Source organism: Xiphophorus maculatus, chromosome 6 (assembly GCF_002775205.1).
Source record: "Xiphophorus maculatus strain JP 163 A chromosome 6, X_maculatus-5.0-male, whole genome shotgun sequence".
Lineage (NCBI taxonomy): Eukaryota > Metazoa > Chordata > Actinopteri > Cyprinodontiformes > Poeciliidae > Xiphophorus > Xiphophorus maculatus.
The window spans coordinates 14,193,040-14,218,204 of NC_036448.1; the positions used below are offsets into that span (position 1 = coordinate 14,193,040).

Consider the following 25,165-nt stretch of genomic DNA (forward strand, 5'->3'; position numbering starts at 1 on the left):
GTTTTTATTCATCTCCGGAAAACGAATTGTAGATAATCACTAGAGATTACTGAAAAGATGTTAAATATTCTGAAGAAGATACCCTGTCCTGCTAATATCGTTACCCCCTTCGGCAAGAACAACCTCAAAAATGCATTTCTTGTAGCCATCTACTAATCTGACATCTTTCTTCCACTCACTTTGAATTGTGAGGTTATCCCATGTTCTGCCTGGTTTTATGATAGAATGAGGCTGCTGGCTTCTTCAGTGACATTTTAAGGTCTTAAAATTGTGCTCTGCTGTTTGGATGACTACTTAGTTGGTCTCATTTTGTAAGCATATAGTGGGAGTTTCTTTGCCATTATGAGGGGTTCACACTAAGGTTTTTGGCCATACATATGAAACCTTGGTAGTTCATAAAAATGACTAGATTCAAGAAGTTTCAAATTATACAATGTTGGAGAAAAAAAATCATAATGAAAGGTAAAGTATAACTCAGAAGCAAAGTAAATTAATTTTCAATAAACTTTATTTTTGTCCCATTTTTCCCCCAAAACATGACATACAAAACAGGTGACCGGAATTGAACATTTCCTAGTGTCAATACCGCAACATTTACACAATAAATAAAAAAAAGAACATGTATAAATAAAAAAAATAAATAAAGACATTATGTGCCAAAAAATAAAGACTCTTCTGAATTGGCAGATGGCTTTCACAACACTGGGTGTTTTTGGGGAACACATGTAGGCAATACTTGCATTCCAGGTCACAGTTTTAAGGATACAACTCTGGATCAAGAAAGCAATGTAAACCAGAAGGATTACAGTACAACAGAATACAATGTCTTCTTTTTTCCATAGTGGATATTATTGGGCTATATACTTACTAACAATTGTTCTAAAAGCTTATACCAGGTAGTGAGAGTGTAGTGCTATTGGATTTACTTTTGCTACTTGGCTCAAAGTGCAAAAGTAAACTCCACCTTTAAAAACCCATCTGAAATCTTGCATGTAGCCAGCTTGACATTCATCAAAGGGTTGTTATTGCACTATACAGACATCCCTCAGAAAGGCACTTTTATCCAAACCTCCACACCCTCAGGTTCGTAAAGAACGCAGCCTCGTTTCCTGGCACTTGTTTAGAGGACACACATTCACCTATTGCAAGTGAATTTAAAACTGAATAATTTTTTTAAAAAAACCAAAACATTTAATATTTTGTTAAAATCTAATAAAATTTAACACGTGAGTAAAAAAAAAAAAAAAGGTAGTCAAAGAAAATAAAGCAAATAAAAGTGCAAAACAGTGTTTGTCCCTGTAGCATCTTGCGTACCGCATCAGTGAAATTTGCATTGAAAAAAAAAAAAAAAAAAAGTGACATTGCAGCAAAATAAGCAATGACTTAGTTTCGCCTTCATTTAATGAGCCTGAAAATATTGTGCGTGTGAGGTTCAGATCTTAAGTGATCTTTTGTTGGCTCATCTTCAGAAAGAAAAAAAAAGAAAAAAAGAATGTGCGCCACATTCCATAAAGGCCAGAAGTCGACTGAGGGAAGGAGGTTCTCTCTCTCAAGTCAAACTATTCTTAAATCCGAAAGCAACTCAGCTTTAAAAAAAAAAAATCACAGTTGCAATCTTCAGGGAGGGAGAACTTGCTGCTGAAATGCTTTTTTTTTTATATAAAAAAAAACAAACAAAACAGAGCCTCACTGCATTTCAACCACAAGATCAACCCTTTTCATTTGCAAGCAATTTGAACAGTTTTGTTTTAGTGTTTAGGAACCTTTGAGAAACCGTGCCTGCACAGTCAATCAACTGAAAGGCTGCAGGGTCATTGGTGCACAAAGATCAGCAAGAAGCAATAGTTTTGAGTGAGTAAAGGAGAGTTAAGTGGGTTTTCATGTTCGCTTCCCATCGTTTCAGACAAGGTACTAATCTCTTCTTTCAGGTATCAAAACCTTCCAAGTGGATACCTTTTGAGGCAAAAACTGGTAGGCACAAACCCTTCGGGCAGATGCTTCTTTGGGTAACTTCACCATCGCTCAATGTCATCAAGGTCATTCAAACCAATCACCCTGGCAACAGAAGTCCAGGAAAGATTGTCACTCTGTCAAATTGAGCAGGTTTTCATCAGTTAAAACAGGCTTCACCTGCCCTCTGCACTGCCTTGAAAAAGTCAACAAAAACTAGCAAAGGCCTAGTAAGGGAAACAAAAACAAAGTCAGTAACTGGTCTGGCTGCTTCTGAAGTATCTGCCACTCAGCCTGTAAGACAGAGCTCTGCTCTCAGGCGTCAGTGTGGTGTTGGAGCAGCTGGACCACATATCTGAGTCGGTGACGTAGCTCAACAGTGCAGCCCATCTCATTGAGCATGCTGAGGAGGTACGTGTACGACACGCGCTCCCGGCTGATGTAGGTGAGCAGGTAGGCGTCGTCAGACGACTTGCACAGGATGATCTTTGTGTGGTCGGTGTAGAAGTTCACCTGAAAGGAAAGAGTTGAAAACAGATTTAAGCAAAGGCGAGACTAAGCTTTTAACAACTTGCTCCGTTTTAGAATCTGTGAGCTTGCTCCAACCTGCAGGGTGCCATTGTTGAAGAGCATGACAAGAGCATGGTCGGTCTTGACCCACTGAAGCAGCAGAGGAGGGGGTCCGGAGCTTTGCTCCTCACAAGGAAGATCCCCACCCTGAGAGGAATAGAAATGTTTGGTTAGCTCGTCTTTGACTCCATTCTGCTGGTTTACTTTAATTGTACAGTTGCAGACAAAAGCTTCATACCTCCATCAGGTTCTGCTCCATGTAGTTGGCCATGAGTTCAACAATCTGCTTCTGGCTGCGAAGCTGCTCAGGGAGCGACTGGGTTGGGAATGTGAAGTGTTTGTTGTTGGTCAAGCAGTAGTGAACCGTCCTGTTGGGAAGGGAATTTTATTAGATAAAAATCTTTTAAAAGTCAACTCTGACGTTTTTAAACATTATCTGAGTCACTTACTTGCGCTGGTCACAGAGGCTAAGATGCGTTCCCTCATTGAAGAGCACACCGATGCTTTGGTTGGAGAGCTGGTATCCAAAACCATACTTGTTGGAGTAGTCGACCCATTTTGTGACCCAAAGGAAAGACTGAGGCCTGGACAAGCAGGGTGGGTTTCTGGTAGCTGGGGAGAAGGTGAATTAGAAAAGATCGGGTTAAGAAACCTGCTGTTATTTAGAGTCCACAAGTTGGCATCTTATCAACGCCATTAATGCAATAAAAGGTGCATGGCTTAAAAAGTGTTGAGATGCTTTAGTCAGCAGATATTTCAAGGACTGAGGCTGAGGGCAAAAGAGCAGGGAAAAGAAAATAAACAAAACAAAAAAAAAAGGTCCGAGGGGAAACAAATTAGCCCAGACAAGCTCCTATTTACGTTAATGATTTGGCATCACTACCCGATGCTTCACATTAAGGTGAGCAGCTTTTCATTTCTTTGCTACAAATTGAATACTAATTATAACCCAGCTTTCCAAACTCACCTGCAGGCATGGTGGCCAGGCAGTTCTTCAGCTCCTTCATGGCAGCTTCAGCCACAGCAGCAGGAGTCAGGACATCCTCACAAGCTGGTGGGGAAAACAAGAAAATGCCCATTACAAAATAAGCAAGCAAAGTGAGAGAAAGTCAGAAAATCAGACTTGAACAAAAACCTACGTTCAGTGCTGCTGGCCATGGTTCCCTTGAAGGAGCGGGAGATTGACTTCCTGGATTCCTCCTCAGCAGGAGTTTGTTCTAGGGGCACGGGACTGACCGGCTGATCAGTAGGAGAAGGTCCCTGAAAGGAAAACATCATGATTAATGACACATTCTGCATTAAATAAATAATAATAATAAATACAGGTCACAGAGAATGAAGGAATAATCCCACGTTAGAGAAAGGCAACTGCAGACATGCTCTAGATCGAGAATGAGTCAATGCTTGCAAACTCTTCCAGCTCCCGCAATAATGTTGCAACATCTACTGCATCATAAATGACTGGCACGCCATTGGGTTTTGCTTTAAGCTTGCAAATGCAAGATGCAAAGAGGTGAAACGGCTTTAACGCGCAATGCCATATGACCACAGTAATTTGTTTGGAATCATCTGTCACAGTTGAGATTAAAAACAAAACAAAAAAAAATTAAATTCCAGTTAATCATTCCAAGTACATTGATCAAGGAAACATCCAGTTCTTAGAACAAAACAATGTGGCTCTATAAATAGAAGCTGGACCAGTCAGTTTAGGGGATGGGCCAACTGAGCATCCTGCTGCTGTGGCATTTAGTGTGTCCCGGTGGTTGATAACCACCTTTTATAATGAGCACATCGTGTGCATGTGTTCTCAAATAAAAGTGTTTAAACAGACCTCAAAATTAGCTCCCCCCTTAATGATTTAAAGAAAAACAAAAAAAACCCACATTAAGTCTCACAATAAGCATCTAGCACAAGTCGTCTGTAGCAAATTGTTTACTTAAACGCCTCTAACAATAACTTGTATGCAAATATCCAAAACTTTATATAGTCACCTTGTGTTTACTCTTAATTATCTTTTTGGTGAATGCATTTCAAACAATTTTGAAAAAGAAACTACCCTTCATATTAAAAGAAATCTACTGCTCCCCACTTCAACACCATGTATACTGAGGTCTTAGCATGTGATACTGTGCCAGCTTTGAGTTTCAGCTGCCAGAATGACTTGCCAGTTCTTCTTCTTTTAATTAAACTAGGTTGCCTTTTGCTTGGAAGAGCAAGGGAACATTTAAATCACATACAAAAAAAAAAAAAAAAAAGGCAATAAGACGTACCTCATTGGCTCCCACTGTTTTGTAGCTTATCTGCCTGTTGATGGAACACTTTACAATGCCCGACACCAGCTTGGAAATGTCTTTGTCGTCTTTTTCCTCACATGGAATCTTCTCTGCTGTGAAGAGAATTGCGGTTCTAATCAGCCACGGCCCTTTGAAAGGTTTCGAGCCAAAAGCCTGAATGCGGTCCAGTAGGTTCATTAGCTTTTAAGGCTATATTTAAAACTGCTCAGTGACTGTGCCGCTTACCTTTTGCCTTTTTCTTGCCAAAGAAGCTCTTTGCCATTTTAGTGAAGAATTTCTTGGCAGGGCTTGGCGGATGGAGCTCTGGTACCATTACACAGCTGCTGGGAGGGAGTTTGTCAGGGGTGAAACCCTGAAAATGAAGAGAGAAAACAAGGAAAAAGGTTAATCTTTGTCATGGAACAACAAAGATGCTAATCATGAGATGATAGCATATACGTTATTATGCAAACTGTGACAGTGCTGGGAAATGACATACTTTGGAGAAGAATTCATGGTTGAGAATTTGATCCAGAGTTAGTCTGTCACTGGGGTTTTTCTGCAAGATGCTAGAGATGAGTTTCTGTGCAGCGGGGGAGATTGTGGAGGGGAGAGAGTATCGGACTTCCTTTATACACTTGTACGTCTCTTTCAAGTCGAGCGTTTCAAAGGGAGGGTTGCCGCACATCAGCGTGTACCTATGAAGATGAAACCAGAGACACCATTGGTCAGTTTCGCACTAAAAAAAATCATTTCAGTACGCGACGTCTGCGGAGCCACTAAACCAAACTCACATGACGCAGCCGAGCGACCAAACGTCCGACTCCGTGCCGTGGCCCTGCCTGTTTAGCACCTCGGGGGCCAAGTAGTTAGGAGTTCCACAGATGGTTCTGAGAAAACAGGTGCATGTTTGAGTACCGAGTAGAATTCAAAACAGTTTCTATTATGCAACAGTGTCAAAGAGAACGAGCCGAAGTCTTTTGTTTTTTCCTGCTACACTCATTCTGGTATGCCACAGGAAGATCTCAAAGTACTGAAACTCCGATCTAAGCCCTACATTCAACTGCCACTTGGAAACTGGTTCGGGCAGGTACTTGCAGGAGGAAAGCAGTGGGAGGAGGAAACTGCTTAGTAACTGAGGTAATGGTTTTAGGTTAAGCTACTTTGAGCAAAGAAAAGGCCAATTTGGTCTTGCCGGAAAAATGACTCAAATGTGCTCCAATTATTTTTAGTATTCAAAGATTTTGTTTTAAATCAAGCACTCACTTTTTCCTCTGTTCAACCGTCTCCAACTTGGCAGCGAGGCCAAAATCGCCAAGCCGCAACTCCATGTTCTCATTGATGAAGAAGTTACCTGAAAGGGACAAATGCCTTTATTAAGACGGCATTCCACGGAGGACATGTACACGACTAAAGCAGCATCAGATTACAGGGATGCCTTAGTGCAGTTTCAGTCACATACCTAGTTTGAGGTCTCTGTGCAGGATCCCCCGGCTGTGGAGGTACTTCAGGCCGGATATGATCTGTCTGAGGTAATATCTCACCTCTGGCTCCGTCAGAGTACGTCTCTCCTTCCAAATGTGGGCCAGAGACTAAAGAGAGAAAACAACGAGGAGACCGTCAAACCCTGCGGTTCTTCAAAAAACACACATTCATTACAGTATCTGTATGAGAGGTCAAAGTTCAGACAACTGCTTTCAAGTTGGTTGTTTCTTTAACTCTCTGGGGCTTATCAATAAGTTGTTTGTCAAATACCATAACTTCAGCTATGCTTTCATACAACTCAGTGATACAGTTTGTTAGATATTCAAATCCAACTTTGATGCATAACATACAGTATTCTTGTGAAGTTATTTTTCTGATGGCTTCAGAAACTACTAATGCTACTGGTGTTCTCCTCTCCCTCTCTTCAACTATATCCTTCAAGTAACATACATAAATGAAAGCTCTTAATCTGTCCAAATTTGAGAAGCAGAATGGAAATTTGACAGAAATTGATGAAGGATTGAAAAAAAAACACATTTGATTTAAGAAACTGCACCAGATCATTCCGGAGAATTCCAGCGTCTCACCTTCCGACTGCAGAGCTCCAGGAATATGTAGATGTTTTCATGGTCCTCGAAATAATGGGAGAATTTCACTACATGCTTGTGCGACAGGGACCTGTGCAGGTCGATCTCATTCGTAATCTGGTGAAATGTAAATACAGATGGGTTAGTGAACACGTTTCGGATCCTGCCGTTCAACAGATTCAAGATTACGCAATGGACTCCGGCATAATGAGATGCGTGTACCTTTTCCCTCTGGTGTGGTTTGGAGACCCTGCTCTGTGGAATCACCTTCACAGCATACATTTTGTTGTTGGAAAGGTCTGTCATCTCATAGCATCGTGCAAAGCCACCCTTTGGAAAGCACAGTCATGGGTTAAAATGGTTGAAACCCTGCAATGGTCATAAATAAATCAGCCTCCCTGGCAAAGCCTTTCAGCTGAGGATCAATAGCTTTGGACTGAGCAATTAAAACGATTCACCATCTGTAATTTAGCAGCTTCATAAAAACAAGGCCGATCTACTCAGAGGATCATTTCTAAACGCAAGTCAAGCGGCACTTTTGGGGTCTGAATCAGACAATCGAGGGTTTATCGCTGCATCTTCTTGATGCGATCATGTCTCCACATGCCGGGGGAAGATGTGAAGGATGAAGCACACCGCACTGCTGCATTCATTAACCGTGAAAGTGACGGAGAGGTTTCCAGCTCTGCGGCAGGAGGAGGGGGGAGCAGGCAGCAAGGGGGAGTCTGGCTCACAGCCCTCCGCCGCAGCACATACATGACATGATGGAGCAACACGTTGAGGAAAAAAAAAAAAAAAGATAATAATAAAAAGAAAAAAAAAACCCGCTTCTTTGTGGCGGAAATATTTCAGCATGACTACATTAGGAGGAATGAGACAAAAAGAACCCACATAAGGTGAAAAAAACACGAGGAATGTTCTGCTCAGTCATTCCTGAGATTGTTTTTTATATATACAAGGTGTTGCAAACAGGAGCTGGGCACACCTTGCGTCTGATTCATTCAACAAAAACCCGCACAGCAGGTGGGGGATATGTAGGTTAGATTTTGTACATCCACCACGAGGTTCTCCTCTCTAAATCCTCCCCAATAACCAACATACATGGAACATACTTCACCATGACTCCGAATCTGCGTCTCAAATCATAATTTATTCAGCTTCTAGATGGATCTGTCGCGAACTGGTGGAACAGGATTGGAGCGCATGGACTAATCAGCTCTGCCTTACCTTGCCCAGAAGCTTCCCTTTACTGTAGGACCTTCCCGTCTTGGGGTCCGTCACCACCTGAGCCAGCTCGGGTTTGCCGTGCTCTGGTTTATTCCTGCTGTTCTTCGTCGAGGCGGAGGACTGGTGGTGTCCGCGCTCCGCGACAGGCTTGATTAAATCCGCGTTCATGTTGTGGCACGAAATACGCTGCGCCGCGTTAAAACAACCGGAATCCATTAAACGTCTCAATCAAATGTTGTGTCCAACAAATCCTTCCTCCTGCGTATTTCTCAGAAAGAACTATGATGCTGTGTGCTAATTCCCTCCGCTCCGGTTTTCTCCATCTGGCGTGTCTGGACACAGATCTGCGAGGCTTTATAGTCGACCGTGACGTCACGGGTTGGGGCGGAGGGAGACAGGAGGAGAAAGTCCAGATGATTTGCTCAGCTAGTCTCACTGAAATATGGATGCATGAGATATATGAATGAACCAATACATAACAAAACATAACATCCACAACGGTTTACAAAATTAGGTCTAAATTCTGATTTTAATCGTCATTTCAGCGTTTTTTTGGTTGTGTTGTTGTAAGTAATCCGACATTTACTTAATCTCATAATCAAATGTTAACTGATACATCATACCTTTATGGACAAATCGTCAACACGTCAGCAAGTTTGTGAAATGCAATTAAAGACGCTAAAAGAGCTGCTACTATTCCCAAGACTATAAAAACAACAGCACAGTGTAAACTGCTTCATAAAAAGCCCAGAATTCCCCCGAGTCAAAATCTGCCAAGTTTTACAGAAGGCTGCCACCTGATGGACAAAACGTGCAAAAACGTAATATTCTCTATTCATAAATGTAAGGGTTTTGAAATATAGCAAATACAACATAAATGCTAAAGAAACGACGTACCCCTTTATGTAGCATAACAGGGAAATGTAAACAAAAAACAGCTGAACACGGAAGAGGGTTCAGGTGTTATCTTTGTTGAATGTTATGATGGCAAGTCTAATGACAAAAAACAAAACAGTATAGCAAAGAGCGAAATTAAGATGTACAATTGTATATTTTGGAAACGTGAACACAATTAAAAACAGTCTAACTCTACACATTTAATAAAAACTATCCAACAAGAACAAAATGTAAATGATGAATTGAGGAATTACATATTGTTTTCATTTCAGTTGCAATAGAGACGAACATAACATTCTAAAAAGCAGAATTATGTTTTTGAGGATATGAATTCACTCCTGGATGTTTTTACTTATAGGAAAACGGAGGTGTGACTTTGGCACGTTACAAACCTGTCATCCTGTGAAGAAATGGACACAGAATACACTACCCACTATTTACTCCTCGAGTGTTGGAAAATCTTAAACGAGCAATAATGACCGATCACTGAGTGAAGGGCGCCATCTGCTGGACGGAGCTTTTCTTTACAATACAGTAATATTAATTTATTAGAGCTCATGACTGGCGTAAGATCATGCAGAACCAAAATCAATTTATTGAAGGACTGTATAATACTCTTCAATGACATGAGCTCTATTTTTTCATATTTAGGTCATGCACTCTTTATCTTTAAAGCTCTAATTTGGTCACACTGCAGAAAAAAATGAGAAATGTTTAGAAGTCCATCATATCATCCCCTCTTTTCTTCTTGTCTTGCGACTCTGTCCAGGCTTTGTTGATAGTTCTCTTCATCTCATCATCTCCATCGTCATAAATCTTCTTCAACATGCTCATGAGGCCATCGCTGGGGTCTGCGTTCTCTTCCATAGAGGGTTTGCTGTTGAGGCAGAGCAGGAAAATATTGTAATTCATATTGTAATTGCATAGCATATTCTATTCATATGCGTGGTTCTCTCAGCTGTTCACGTCATTGGATGAGGATGAGAGTAGATGATGGCAAATACGTGGCACAGATATATTTGGTAACTTATCTAAAAGTGTACAAAATAAAAATAAAAATTTAGATGTGAAATTGTACATTTGTAGAATTGCCAAAGAGAAGTCTTCATTTACCATGTTTTTCCATGTTTCATCAAACACAGACACCAATAATGGGGTTTTATGCGATAGACCAACACAAACGTCATGCATAATAGTGAAGCAAAGTAATAAGAGCATCTAAAATTCTGAGAAGGTATGCCGTTGTATTCAGCATGACTTAATGGACATCTTCAAGTCTTTCAGGTATGTCTCTCCCAACTTTGCACATGGCTTGAATAGTTAAAAGATTGTTGTTTTATAACTATATTCATATTGCATTACAGTATCTCACAAGCTACTGAAATTCATTATGACCTCGATTTCTGCCTAAACAAAAAAAATTCTGAACTTAAAGTCTACAGATGCATTTTGAACTTACTCCTTCTCTTTTGACCGTTTCTCCACTGCTGTAAGGCACTCCCACTTCTTTGTTGTCTGCTTTTTTAACATGATCAACAACATGTCTGTTTTTACCTGAAAGAAACAAAATTATTCAAGTTACGCAAAAATCCCCAAATATAAAAATATGGTGTAAAAACATAGCAGCCCTGTTCATTTGAAATGGTATACAACATACAACATTATAGGAGTTTTTGCCTCAAACTAGCTGTTTAATTTGTAGCATGCTGGATAATACAAGGTACACCAGAGATAAATGGGCAGGCCTTTATGTGTAGGCCAGAAGAAAATTGATAAATTGCTCAAAAAAATACCTGGATAGGAAAATATGCATATCTTTGTATTTCTAGTTTTACTGACCTTTTTGTAGCTGTCCTTTTCATCAATCGGATGCAGCAGGTTAAGAACAGTCATCTGGTGATTTTTGCCATTTAGGTCTTTAATTAGCACCGAAAATGACCTGCAAGAGGAACAATGAGAAATTGTAACGATATAATTTGTCACATGAAGAATAAACAGAGCAGATAATATTTGTTGGTTATTGCGTTACCGTTCTGTGAAGTCCACTTCTACATTTTCTGCTGAAATTTTGTGCACATCTTTCAAATCCAGGTAAATTTTCACAAACTTCTCCGACTGATCCCATGCTGCAGGGAGGGTGAGTAAAGCGTCACAGTTATCAAAAAACTAAACAGTTTGTTTAAAAAAAAAAAGAAATCTTCTCAAGATCTTGAATGCAGTTAAACTGATAATAAATCCATTTTAAACAGACATACCGTAGCTGGTGATCTTCACGGTGTATGCTGCTTTGGACACTGCAGATGGGTCTGCCTCTCTCTTAGCCTGCTGCAGCTGCTGCTGTCGTTTGGTTGCAAGTTCTTTCTCCACCTTCTTCTGTTCCTGCTGCAAGATGTCCTGTACCCTTTTCCTCTCTGATTTTTCCAAGAGGGAGCTCAACTCCTGCAAGTCAGCTTCTAGCTGAGTGATCTGTATTGGACAAAAACAAAGGGAGTTTTATATTCCATACAGTGCAGAGCCATTTTACAACCAAGTACAGATTGTTGAGAGACCGTAAAAAACAAAGGGTTATATTATTTAATAGCATAGATAATAACTTAAGCCATTCATCAGCAGCCATTTCACAATTATAAAAAATCGTATATTAAAAAGGCAGGCAGAAATCAATTCTAATCTAATAGAGCCCACTTACAAACTCAATTTTAAGCATACTTTCACCATCTTCAAGTGTTTCTGTATACAGTAAACTAATTTGCCTAAAATACAAATATCTTAAAATTTTAGGTGTTAAAGATTATCTGTCCTGATGGACCAAAAAGCTTTCGGATTTTCGGACACTTCCAATGGCTTAAATGGAAAACATTGCCATACACTTTGAAATTTATTTAAAATACCGATAAATAAATATTGAACCCAGAATAATCAATTTGCTGATAAGCAGATTACACCAGGTAAATAAACAACCAAATCTTATAAATAAATATAGATTTGAGAAATCTGCTCCCTTCTTTTCTTTTAGCAGCAAGAAGTGTCTAGATACAGGATACTTGTCACTAAACCCATTACAAGCAATATTTTTAGGAATATGTATTAAATCATGTGACTTTATTTCGTTGCTATGGCAGTTAGAAGCCGCAGGTCAAGAGGCTGCGCATTGGTGTCTCCTGCTAGCTAAAAGTTGCTAGAATGTTCTGGCAAACTCCATTCGAAGCTAAAAGCTAAGTTAGCATCACAGATACAAACGCACACTGCCACATCGCACAGCGGATACTAAAATCATACGGAGGAAATACATCAGAATGAATCATAAAGCACAGATTACTCGAGTTTTAAGAAAGAAACAGTAAATATCAGAGTTTAGCGTTGTCTGTGTACTTGTCAAAGTCAACTAATATAATATGAAATGCTATCGCGGAAGTAAAATAAATTCAATTACGGGTAGTTGAAACATTATTTTTCTGTCAGAATGTTAAAGCCTAAACTTTAACAGAAGCTCACCTGCTCCGTTATATCCATTATGACCTTGTATTTCCGAGATGTAACCAGATGTTAGCCGGCTTGCTGAAGCTCTGCTGCTACAGTGGTTCCTTTGCCTTTACGGATGCATTATGGACCCAGTCAGCCCGGCCCAGGAAATGACGTCCTCTACTTCTGCTGTTCGCTCATGAGGGTCAATTGTTTGACACCGCCACCCATTGGCCTGAATGAGTATTGACACCCTTAACATAACTAGGACCAATTATAATAAATAACTTGTTGAATAAAGTATTGTTTTTGAATGCCCTAAAAAGCGCATTATAGCTAGATGAATTATTATTCTTAATAATAATAATAGTTATTATTATTAAGTGATGCAAACAATGCAACCTAAGTGCAATTTTGATGTTGACATCTACTGTATAACCTGCTTGGTTACAAAGTTTTTATTCTGAAATTTCATACATTTTTAAAGTGATATTTCCAGATTTCTCAGTCCTTTGTGTTAATAGTAAAATATAAATACAAAAGTTCAATATGAATTAATAGAAGATATTTCGACAGAAGTCTGATTTGAAGTAAAAATGCAAAACAGAGAAAGAAATAATAGAAGACAGCTAAAGAAGGAAACAAACAAGGAAAGAAAGATAGGAAAGAACACAAGGAACAAGGAAGCAAGAAAATACAAGTAAACAAAAGAAAACAGGAAAGGACAGAAGAGAGGAAAGAGAAAACAAAGATATTCAGCCACATAGCACTTTATATTTATCAAAACCTTATTTAAAATGAATTGAAGCCATATTTAATCATTGCTAAGCTTTTAATGCATTTCTAACATTAAAAGGAGATGCAATAGTATAATAGTAGGAAAACGTCTTGTTTTTCATAAGACTATGATATGCTCTGTGTATATCTTAATAAAACAATCTGAGCAACATAATTTGTAGCAAGATTTAATCATCTCTTTAATGTGTACAATGAAACACACTTTTTTTTCTTTTTTTGATTTTAGTTTACTCAACAGGGGAAAACAAATGCTGATTAATATACAGTAAACAGCACATTACCACAAGTTTGAAACGCTGATGTCCTCCCTTCTGACAAACAGCCAGGTTTTTAATGACACGATCAGTGTAACAAGTCCAACAAGGGCACAGTCACCACCTTGCCCTCAGGATTCCAGACATCTGGTTGTGGTCAGCTAAATGCCGAAAGACAATACGACTCAATCTCCATCTTCTCTTCACTCCCCGAGGTCGGGAGGTGAACACACATCTGTTGCGTATCCTCACAGGGCAGCTGTCTCTGGGTAGTGCTGCAATCTCCTTGTCTGCTATTTCCTGGAAACAAATTAAAATAAAGTTTACAAAATGAGTTCTTAACTGATAGCTTTAGTAACTGGAAACCCTCGTAATATTTACCTTTCTCCCTTTTGGAAGCCATAAATCCACACAAATAATATAACTAACTAATTCATTTTCTACAAATAACTAAGGTATGGTAAGTTTATATGTATAGTACATTTCAGCTCCAGGTGAATTAAATGATAAAAACACAAAACAACAAACAAGAACTGGAAATCGCATGATCTCAAATGTCGTCATCGTCAAATACTGGAATAAACACTTTAAACAATGTTTCAGTTATAAATCAAAGGCAACTCTAAATAACTTTGTTTCTAGCCTTAATTTAAAGGAAATCAGTGTTATAGCATTTTTACATTTTCAGGAAGCTTGTTCCTGGAAACTGTGAAAGTGGTGCATAAAAACTGAATGCAGCTTCTCCGTCTTTGGATCTGACTCTGGGAAGATTTAAACCGAAAGACCTGAATGGTCTGGAAGGTGATACAAAGACAACACAGACTTTAGAACTGGTGTGATGTGCTATTTTTTTAGAGAAACAGTAAGCAACAGCGTTCTGGGTCAGCTGCAGATGTCAGATCAATTCCAATAAGGAACATATTGGTACAAATACAGAACTCTACCTGGACTTCTTTGGGCAAGATGGTGTTCTTCCGCAGTGCGTTGATACGTGTCCTCAAATCAGCATGCTCAAAGGCCATTTGTCTTCTCTTGACATCCCTCAGCATCCTCCAGTCAACGTAGTAACTTCTCAGCTGGTCCACTGCTCCCCAGCAGCTCCGCAGTGCCTGACCATCATTAACATGCAGTTAGTCCCAGCTGTGCAAGTAACAGCCCAGGCTTTTTCCCAAATTATATCAGACGAACACACTCCACAAGAAAGGTCAGCGCTGAAGAATCATGGAAAGTTGAGAAGAATGGTAAATTTACTGAATTTATGTCAAGCTTTTCCAGTCATACTAACCACTAACCAAGCCCTTGACACTCCAAGCCACATGCACACGTCTTTTTACTCCACCTCAACACAGAAAGGTGAGTTTCAGTGCAGTAAGTTAACATCTAAACAGTTTCTATGAAACCTAGCGTTACCGTCCAAGCTAGCGTTACAAAACCAGTCATACAATTAACATTTCCACTGTTACTTTTTCAGTTTTCCTGACTAAGACCCGAGGGCTTCCTTCATAACACGCAAGCCACAATATGTGTGTTGAAAATAGGTAAGTTACCTGTTTCGGTGCGTAAACGGTGGAATAAAGGGCATTTAGACCCATACATGCTATTCTGCTAGCCGCCATTATGGATCCAGGCTGAACTACCAAAGAGAGATAGAAGATATTGCCCCCTGTGGCTAGGAGGGTAATATAATCATTTAATTCTTCTGTTTCAAAATTTAAACCTTAAAACTAGCGTTTCGGACTTTAAAGTTATTTATACATAGAGTACTCACTGCAATGCGGACGTTACTGCTGTTTTAGGCTTTATCTCTTGTCAATAGAGATGCACAGTTTTCTTTTAACAGATTGATAAAAGAAATGTGTTTAAGATTGAATCACACATCGTGATGATTAAATTGGATGTATATCAATTCCGATATCCCAACACTACTGTGAAGCCTGTGAGTAACCCCAAACCCAATCCACTGAAAACTAATTAAATACCTAGAAACTTCATCTGAAAAGAATTGGAAATTATTGTAGTATTACTTAGGAACCACTAGGTGGCAATGTAATTCTATAATATACAGTACGGCATCAAGGACATTCCCACTAGCCAAGAGGAGCAGAATCCTTACATTTTCTGTTGAGTGAAGAACATTACATCTGATTAAAATTGTATTTTGAGTACTTTGAAGTGCAGATCCACCCAGATCGTGCAGAATAAGAGAATACGTTTTTGTAAGGTAGTATTCTGACGTTTCTTTTTATCAAGTTCAGCAGGATACTGTCTTTTTATGTTTTGTAGAGAGAAGAAGAAACAAAATGATAGATTCAGTTAAGCTTTCCTCGTTATTTTGGACCCCGGAGGGAATGCGTTCTTGGATAAATAAGTCCAGTAAGTTTTTATTTTATGTTTTTTTTATTGTTATGTTGTGTTTTGATGTACAGCACTTTGTATCAGCTGTGGTTGTTTTAAAGTGCTTTATAAATAAAGTTGGTATGGTATGGTATAAATACTAACACATGACAAAGTGGATTCACTTGCAGATCTCTCTCTCTCTCTCTCTCTCTCTCTCTCTCTCTCTCTCTCTCTCTCTCTCTCTCTCTCTCTCTCTCTCTCTCTCTCTCTTTACAGATTACTGTTTTTACAAAAGCTCTAAAAACGTATAATAAAAAAAATTGGTTTTAATAGCCAGTTTATTTCAAACAGCTGTAACATGGTTTTATTAATAATAGCAGTGGGTAATGCACAGTAGTAGTGACTGTTAAAAATCAGTCTTTTGTTGTAACAGTCATTTTTTAATGTTAATATTATGGTAACAAAACCTAAGTCATTCTATGTTTGTCCCAAAGGTCAAAATGTTTTTAAGTTTCTTGAAATTTGGAAAAACAGATTTGTCATTTTACAGTGGTAGTATGTCATAATTAAACTGCTATTTGGCTCTCAGAATGTTTTGGCCTTTAACTGACACGCCTCTAAAGGCTTTTCAAAGATCACCAAGAAGGCTAAAATAATCCCGGAGACATCTAAAACAGAAAAGGATGTGAGTGCTGACCTTCCAGGACTTTTAGTTCTGAACATTATGATAAATGTCAGACCCTTGAACTTCTGCCAGCAGATATCAACCTCAGAGTTTATAGGTTAAAAATGATCCACTGATGCCTTTTTCAGTCACTTTTTTACAGCTTAATAGAAGCAAGAGGTATTTATTATTTTTAGATGACACAAAATTAAAATCCTACTTAGGTTGGGTGGATTTTAGAGTACTTGCACTCTGGCTTTGCTACTGATTGATAACCATGTTGGCTAATTGCGTTAGTTTGGTCAGTTCGACAGAGGAATTGGTGGAGTTTATGTTGCATTTTCTGGAAATAGATGAGCATTTACAGGCTTTACAAGCGATCTCAGGACTTGAGAGACTGAACAACAAAGCCACGCAACGTTAAACTAGTGTAGTGTGCTTCAGAGGCAAATGGACATTAACAGCAGACAGGTGGCATCATCCATAAAACTGACAGGAGTCAAGTGAGCATGGTCAACCAATGATATAATGCTACTGATGCTGAAGCAACTGTGAATGCTGGATACATGTGAGAATTGCAAAAAACACATTGAATGAGTAAAGTAAATGCAAAATGACCAAACTTCTTATACTTACATAGAAATTTGCCTTTTAAAACAAATCAATTATTAGTGTGAAAGTAAAACATTTTATTATTTATTGCACCCTTCAAAAGTTTTGTAAATAGGATTAGTAGAAAGCACACTAAATGTTTAGAACTGAACATTGTTTATTTTAAAGATGAAGACTTGCACTCTCATTTGCCAGAGTAAACCACTAAGTTCTCGGATGTCAGTCAACAATATTCTCTGTAACAGCGGTTTATTCATTCTTTCATCCCATCCCAAACATGCTGATTAAAGCAAATAAGGATCCCTTGGCTGATCAAACATCGGTCTGATTTATTCCATACCACACTGAGATGAAAATGTGATGGGAACAGATGTCTGTGTATTTTCTTTGTGGCTGCTATAAAAGCATTTGACGATGGGGGAAACGGTTTAATTTGCTGCTGGCATCTCATAGCTTTCTTATCTTAATGCCTCACTGATGAAATGTAAGATAGATGGGGCAAACACACACGACTAAGCTATTAAATTCATGGTTACAAATGACTGTGTCTTTCCGCTTGGCATTTTAATGTCTGCTACTCAGCTTGTAAACAATAAACAAAACGTTCCTTGTGGGTGGGCATTCAAACATTTGACCTTGACAAGTTTACACATGAACCTGTCACCATAAATCATATATAGACCTCACTAGCAGTAAAATATGTAAAAAATGAAATGGATAAATCATATCTTAGATGCTTTCAGAATTATATGCCTCTTTTTTCTTTAGTTCAAATATTTGTCAAAAGATAGCAATAAAAATAAAAATGTTTAGTCAATTTACACAACATAATAAAATATCTATTATTGTAATGGGGTGGAACTGAAATTTTCTGGAAGATTGTTCCAGATTAGTGGAGCATAGAAACTCATTGCTGATCTTTCATGTTGCTTTCATGTCTTGGTATGTATTTCAAACTATGGCATTTATAAACACAATGAAAGACTAAAATGAGTGGGAGTTGTTGGAAGACCAGTTTAGTGGATCATTATAATTTTATATGACTCTGTAATATTAAGTACAATTAATTTGATACTCTTTACACTTACTTACTCTGGTGTATCAGAGGAATGTGGTCCAAGAAGTCAAAGAGTTATGGTTAGTGTGATCCCATCACACTATGTCTCCTAGTTATGAGCTTTATCACCCTTATATGTATGTCATAACCTGCTTGCATGCCATAAAGTGGAAAAGTCTGCCTCTAAACCCTGGGGGAATGCTTGGCATTCCTGAGTTATGGGAGAAAGGGCTCTCCATGTCAGCTAGGTCAAGGCCTCCTGCTAAATGAGCTGTGTCTGACCTGTAATTGCAGAGAGTGGAAGGATTTAACACAATGATGTGCCAGTGAATCCATCACACCACCTGGACAGCAAATTATATGCACTGTGTCTTAGTGAGATATTCCCAAAATGTGTTTGTTTTCAATCTGGAGACATGACCTAATGTCATATAAAAGCAAACACAAGAGCTTGCCTCTATTTTATTTGAGCAGTGCGTTTCATACAAGGTGCTGGCTGATTTAAAATATAGCCTTCAGTGCTGATTATACTGTTTCTCTTGTGTTTCCTAAAGCATGCATGCAAACTGTTAAAATATACTAAGTCCACAGCAAAACACTTCCATGGTCAAAGATTCAACCTGAGAGGTTGATCTTGTCAATGATTTATTAAAAGGACCTTTAAATGCTGGAACATCTGCTCCGTTTCTGTTAGTTAGAAAAAAACATTGCCAGATATATCCGGTTCAGCATAATGGGTTGGTTGAAGGCTTGAATGCTGTGGCTCCGTTTATGACATTTATGACATCTCAACGAGAGAGTTATTTATTTTACTCAGCCAGAGACATACAGGAAATGTCTCACTGAAACATTTTTTCCTTCTTACACCAGTCACTACTGCATTTAATTATTTTGTCGCTGAGCTGGGGAAGTTTTAAAATTAACTTAATAATTTTTAAAGACTGAACCCTTAAGAATGGGCTTTTTCTTGACCATGAAATGATTCAATTAGCTTCTTGTTTATTTAAAAATAGCCACCAGGTGTGCAAGTCAAATTTATGATCTCATTTTGTGTTGGTATTGTGACACAGTGGTGATTTAGTGCTTTTCAAGTGGTTTTGGGACATGAACTACTGCATATTTGTAAATTGTGACTGTTTATTTTTGAGTTTCAGATCATGGCACGGTTTGCTAAACATATAAATATGTATATTTTTTATCATACAGTACCCCTTGTTTAGCATGCTCATTTCATATTTACTTTTTAGCTACTTCATTTGACTGTTCAAGATTTTAATTAATTATTTTGAGCTGCACAATTTTATGATTGTGAGCTACACAATTGTGTCAATTGACACATTGTGAGGTATCAATTGGACTGACATTACTTTGTCTAGGTTTTAGCAGCCTGAACTTGGGATTCACTTTTTTTATGCTTGGGGAATGTGGTGCAGTAAGTTGTTGTTTGTAACCAGGAAAACCCACATTGAGTCTTATCAGTATGTATATTTTCCTGTATATCAAGCGGAAAGGATTCTTTGCGACGCAACAGAAACAGTGCTGGAGGAAATAAAATTGTGCATTTTTGGATGGTGGGTCCATATTAATGTTTTTCAATGATGTGACTCCCTTGAGTCAAACATATTCCCAAATTTATATCTAATATTGGACTATTCCCAATTTATCTCTAAAACCAAGCCTTATGACTCAGACCACACAAATTTTGGTACTTGAGATTATTCTTAATTGCTAATAAAACTGAACCAGTCTCTCATTGAGTAACTAATATACTTAGATTAGATAAAGCTGATGGTATGATCATGTGGATATAAAAAAAATACACAAGTCAATGAGGTGATTCTAGAAACAAATTCTGAGATATCATTCAATGGAACAGCTATACAACCACACAGAAACAAGATGCCAGGCCTTCTAAATGACTGGTAACATCAGTCTTTGTAAGAAAGTCCATCAGCTTCATAATAACAAGCACATTATCACAGTAAATCAAGGTAATTGTTTTTTGGTTTTGTAATAGGCTATGTCACATTTAAAAGTGAACAACAGTGGACTATCTTTTAGCAACTACAAATTTGTCTCAAATAAAAGACTTTCACAACTGGCCTCTTCCCATAGACTTAAGTATTTATTTTATCTATAGCTTTATGAATGTAATTTCTATAAACACCAAAGCATAAATTCTCTCCATGTTTTTTTTATCTAAATAAAAGTTGTACTTAAAAAAAGGTAACATATTTTGAGATCTGAAGTGAAACTAAATTCATTTTGTAAAGCCCAAAAGAGAGCGAGTCCTGGGGTTGGAGTGGAGCATGGGGGGTTTGAAGAGGATAGAAAGGGTCAAAGCCATCTGTCATTGCATTTAGCTACAGGACCACCAATGTTCTTGGAAGTGCAAGCTTTGAAAACAAATCACACTTTAACAAAATGTATTAAGAGAGAGGTAACAATATGTTCTGGTTTTCATAAATGAAACCGTTTTTATTTCTTATTTAGGACATGCAGCAATGCTCCAATCATATGCAAGTGTTCAGCTTGCACTAAAAAGACAGACATTGGGTAATTTAAAACTCTCATGTTGAAAAGAACAAGAGCTCTTGCTGTTTAATAGGTTAATTTGCAGAACCTTAAAGTTTAACCTGTCAAAGAAGTGTTACTTTTTTTATCCTGAAAAGTCAAAAGGATTTTAAATAATTGGTAACAAATGCAATGATTACCAGAGGTCTCCAGATGGTTGTGTGCTTTGTTGTTGTTGTTGTTTTATAAAGGAATTTGCAAAATTTACACATTTTATTACTTCCATGTGCCAAATTATATTGTTTACTTGTTGTTGGTATTTGCCAAAGCCAACAAAACATATGTACTGCAGTAATTTTCTCCTCCGTTCTATGGCTAAAAGGAAAGACTTGAGGATCAAAGTACATGAGCAGTGGTTGGTTATTGGGTTTCATCAGCTGATGAAATGGGGGTTAGGGATTCACGCAGACTCATGACGGGATGACCCAGACTTGCGAACTGGTATTACCTCAGGAAGCTCTGTCACAGCTGTTAACCCCAAATTATTTGTCATGCTCTTTTATTACTCCTCCTCTATGATCCAATTAGCTCAATTCCTGATATGCTTCACCTAGTCTTTTCACAATAGATCGCCAATTATTTATTAATGATCATTTTAATTGTAGGCTTCACTTATTTGGTGATTTGTACAGCATATTGATAGTTCATATTCACAGTAGCTTTATAGAACAGGAAATTATTTTTTAAATAAAATGCTTTAATTTAGAAGCAGTCACGCATTTCTTTTACCTCTCTTATTCAACATTTTTCCAATTAATCCTTTAACTTTCAATTAGTTTTGTTCAAATCTGTATTTTTCTTATACATGGACAAAATCTGGATTGAATAGACATTTTCTTCATTTAAAATTTCATTGACACTAAAGTGTAACACATAGGATAGTAAATACATTGTGCTCTCAGGATGAGACCACAAATTGAAACAAAATAAAACATTGAGCTTTGAAACTAATACTCCTCATTCTTTATTGTCACAAATAAACATTCCCAAAATCCCAAACTGTGTTTTGAGCACTTATAAAAAACATCCTTATCCTTGCAGGGTTGTAAGGGAGGCTGGTGCCTATCTCCAGGGGAACACAGAGACAAACAGGACAAACAACCATGCATGCATATAAGAAGAATTTAGTCATGTTTTTGGCCTGAGAACCCAGGACTGTTGCCTTTCTGCACTTTTCGCTGCAAGGCAACAGTGCTACCAACTGCACCCCCGTGCAGCCTGTTTTGGTTAGATGTTTGATGTTAAACATCTGCACTTATTAATCTGCACAAGTTACCTGGAATGGGAAACAAACACAATTTTGGATTACCATAGTGCAAATGAGGTCTTGCAACAAAAACGTCCTGAGTTCTACTCCATGCTTTCCTGTTTGGAGTTTGAAAGTTCTCCAGCTGCATGCATGAATTCTTTACAAGTACTCTGGCATCCTCCGTCTGTCCAAAAGCACGCATTTTGGGATAACTGGCCACTCTAATTTTCCATTAGTATTAAGCACACATAAGAAGTGGATGTAATCAGGTTTAAAGTTGTTTAACCAGTATTATTTGGCCCTTAGTAAACTTAAATAAACTTTTGAAGTTTTAATTATTTGACTGATGCATTAGGCTTTAGATTGGAGTCATATTTTGTATTGTGTATCAATATGTGATAAGTAACAGTTTACAAATGCAAGTTACTTGTTACAAACTTGTTATCGTAGAATAACTTTGCCTCAAAATCCACATCCTACATAATTACCCTCTAAAATAACTCATATTGTTTATTTTTTCATTGTAAGCTGTTATGATTGCATGTTTTTGTTTGCTTGTTTTACCAAAAGAAAGTAGAAGGGGTTTAAATTTCCAGTGATCTACACCCAGCGTTTAATACTGGGTGTAGATCCAGTGATGCACGGTGCCTCACAAGCCTGGATTCAAACCATTTACTATGTGCTGTCAGAACCCTTAAGTTGTATTTTGACAACATTCTGCCTTGTAAAACAGAAGTCCCATTATATCCTTTAACCTAAATGCTAGCAGTAATTGTAGAACGTTTGAATATAATCATGCTGTAGATCAACATTTACGTTACACATGTTCACTGTGCTATTTATATACAGTATTTGATAGTGTAAATCAAGTCGGGAGTGCCAAGTGCAGACATGGCAGAAACTTGTTCTGTAATCTTCTGTACATATAAATCTGTGTTCACAAGTAGTTCTTATGTGCACAATGTGGAAACCATCTTAGAAATCTGAGCACGCAACCAAGGCTCTGAAGGGAACACATTCATCCATACAATCATATGGGATTAATTTGTTTCCCTCTAAATTACTTTAGCTTTATCTACACAGCTTCCTTTAATCTGATGTGTTTTCCACTGAAGTTGCGCAGTTTCACTTTACACTGGAACAAAAATAAAAATAGCTCCAAGATGTTTGACAGTTGTAAACTCACATGGTACTGAAGTCTCTGTTGGACCTTTCTTTGACAAGACGTTTTAAATACTTAAAGAAATTACAAAACCTGGATGTTTACTTAAAACTGAATGAGAAACCATTTTTGGTTATATTTTAACATCTTTATTGTTAGACCTGAGGATCCCATAAAGAGACTAGAATTCCCTTTTATTGTATGCTATCATACTTTACTGCCTTTTTTTAAATTTGTGAGTGAATGTCATGTCCCTCTTTTACACTGAAACTTTGCAAAATTAAATATACTATATTCTTCAAAGGAGGCTTCTTGTATATTTACATTATAAAACCACTGAGGTTTTTTGTTTCCATTACTGAAGGGGGTGTTTAAGCCCACATACACGGCCACAGGGCAACTGTTTGATGGTTACCAAATGTATTTACATCAATGTGGTCAACAGTCTCAGACAAACTGATGTATAGACTAAATGTTTTAGTGATGGGTGCTGAATTATTTCTACCTAGAAAATGACACATTCATTCACTTTGATGGGATATTTGGACATTTATTTTCTGTACTGGTTTAAAATTTTTATTTGTTATTTACGAACTGTTGGGTAAAGCTGACAGTGGTTTTAACATTTTAGTATTAAAAGTATATAGAATTTTAATTTTATATATATATATATATACATATATATATATATATTTCACTTCTCTTTTCCATCTTATCCTATATTTATTCAAGGCCAAAACTTCTTCAAAACTCAGTTTGTCCTTATTGGCTGCAACGAATGAATTGATCACTATCCACTCTATTCTTGATGGCGTTGCTGTAGTATTGGTGGTGTTGCCAACTTCTGGTATGATAGCGGTAACAGCAATATAATATTTTTGTTTTGGTTTATCATTGCATGTAGCAAGCTGTATTTTCAACGTAAATTATTTGCTACTTAGCAGTTTTGTCTGTTGCACTAACACCATGGAGATGTCACTGAAAAGCCCAGACACATTCATTAGATGAGATTTAACTTGTGGCTTTAGCAGGTGCCTCCACCCAAAATGAAACTGTATTGTTCCTGTGATCAATTAATTTTTTTCAGTTCTGAAAAGACGATGAGTCAAAATAAGTGCGGCATTCAACTTGTAGGCGACCACAGAAAAAATATATATATATATTTCCTTCTAAAAAATCCTTATCCAACATTATGCTTGAGCTGCAAATGACCAAGAGGGAATAAAAGTTGGTTTCTGAAAAGGACAAACAGTGTTGTTAAATCCAGATTAGTGAAGATTTTAGAAAAAATTAGAATGGTTGTTAGGTACTTTTGTAACAAACATCCTGGTTTATCTATCTCTGGCCACTGGAGTAAAACTGGTTGAGAGGTTTGTCTGCTTTCATTCGTTAAAAATGGATAATCACAGAAGCAACTCCTTGAAATAAAATGGATTATTTTAACAGTACCTGCCATATAAAATTAATTTAGATTTTCCCAATGGGGTATTTAATATTTTAGAAAATGACATTAAAAAAGCACACATTTGGCAACCAATTATCAAGTAAAGTTTTTCCTAAGTCTATATATTCATTTGTGAAAATGTTATGCATATGTTGCATTACAATGCTAGAGCTTGTAATTTTTATGACTATTAAATTTTAAAACTTTGACCCAATTTTTTTTATCATTTTTGGCAAAAGTTCTTATGAGACACTGTGAAGGATCTTAGGAGCCACATGTAGCTTCAGAGCTGCATTTTGTAGGTATGGGTAATCAGAGAACATTTCTTAAGGCCATTCTCATATTGGAAAGTTGAAAGTGCAGTTATGTTTATCTTCTTACTTTTAAGGAGTATAAGTTGATATATGTAAATATTTCATATTTGGAACCATGTGCTAGATAGTCCCTTTCAAAAACAGTCTGATGCATGAACTGGACCAGAATTCCACGATTTCAGAAAGGCATGAGGCAAGGAGGCCCCGTAAGTCGACTTGGAGCTGCTGTATGTGACCTGTCAAGTGATA

At 37.6% G+C, this 25,165-nt stretch overlaps 4 protein-coding genes across 4 annotated transcripts in view; 1 reads left to right on the forward strand and 3 right to left on the reverse strand.

Moving 5' to 3' along the window:
* Positions 1 to 848: 848 nt before the first annotated feature.
* plk3 (polo like kinase 3) lies at positions 849 to 8,439 on the reverse strand. The gene is made up of 15 exons (XM_023335680.1): positions 8,093 to 8,439; positions 7,088 to 7,195; positions 6,866 to 6,982; positions 6,256 to 6,385; positions 6,060 to 6,147; positions 5,588 to 5,683; positions 5,293 to 5,491; positions 5,040 to 5,166; positions 4,791 to 4,906; positions 3,660 to 3,780; positions 3,488 to 3,571; positions 2,970 to 3,132; positions 2,759 to 2,888; positions 2,557 to 2,667; positions 849 to 2,463 (listed from the first exon to the last, which is right to left on the reverse strand). Exons 1-15 carry the CDS (start codon positions 8,306 to 8,308, stop codon positions 2,266 to 2,268), a joined length of 2,004 nt encoding a protein of 667 aa, XP_023191448.1. The 5' UTR covers positions 8,309 to 8,439; the 3' UTR covers positions 849 to 2,265.
* A 603-nt stretch (positions 8,440 to 9,042) lies between these two features.
* Positions 9,043 to 12,620, reverse strand: cacybp (calcyclin binding protein). The gene is made up of 6 exons (XM_005795991.3): positions 12,485 to 12,620; positions 11,245 to 11,455; positions 11,019 to 11,115; positions 10,829 to 10,928; positions 10,449 to 10,543; positions 9,043 to 9,866 (listed from the first exon to the last, which is right to left on the reverse strand). The coding sequence occupies exons 1-6, from the start codon at positions 12,500 to 12,502 to the stop codon at positions 9,704 to 9,706; spliced, it is 684 nt and encodes a 227-aa protein (XP_005796048.1). The 5' UTR covers positions 12,503 to 12,620; the 3' UTR covers positions 9,043 to 9,703.
* Positions 12,621 to 13,400: 780 nt separating this feature from the next.
* Positions 13,401 to 15,136, reverse strand: mrps14 (mitochondrial ribosomal protein S14). Its single transcript, XM_005795993.3, has 3 exons — positions 15,051 to 15,136; positions 14,448 to 14,612; positions 13,401 to 13,803 (listed from the first exon to the last, which is right to left on the reverse strand). The coding sequence occupies exons 1-3, from the start codon at positions 15,117 to 15,119 to the stop codon at positions 13,621 to 13,623; spliced, it is 417 nt and encodes a 138-aa protein (XP_005796050.1). The 5' UTR covers positions 15,120 to 15,136; the 3' UTR covers positions 13,401 to 13,620.
* tnn (tenascin N) overlaps positions 14,728 to 25,165 on the forward strand; it is a 54,313-nt gene continuing 43,875 nt past the window's right edge. The window contains exons 1-3 of the mRNA XM_023335763.1: positions 14,728 to 14,856; positions 14,975 to 15,041; positions 15,787 to 15,876. Coding sequence (XP_023191531.1) covers positions 15,804 to 15,876 — 73 coding nt within the window. The 5' untranslated portion in view covers positions 14,728 to 14,856; positions 14,975 to 15,041; positions 15,787 to 15,803. The remainder of the gene's footprint in view (positions 14,857 to 14,974; positions 15,042 to 15,786; positions 15,877 to 25,165) is intronic.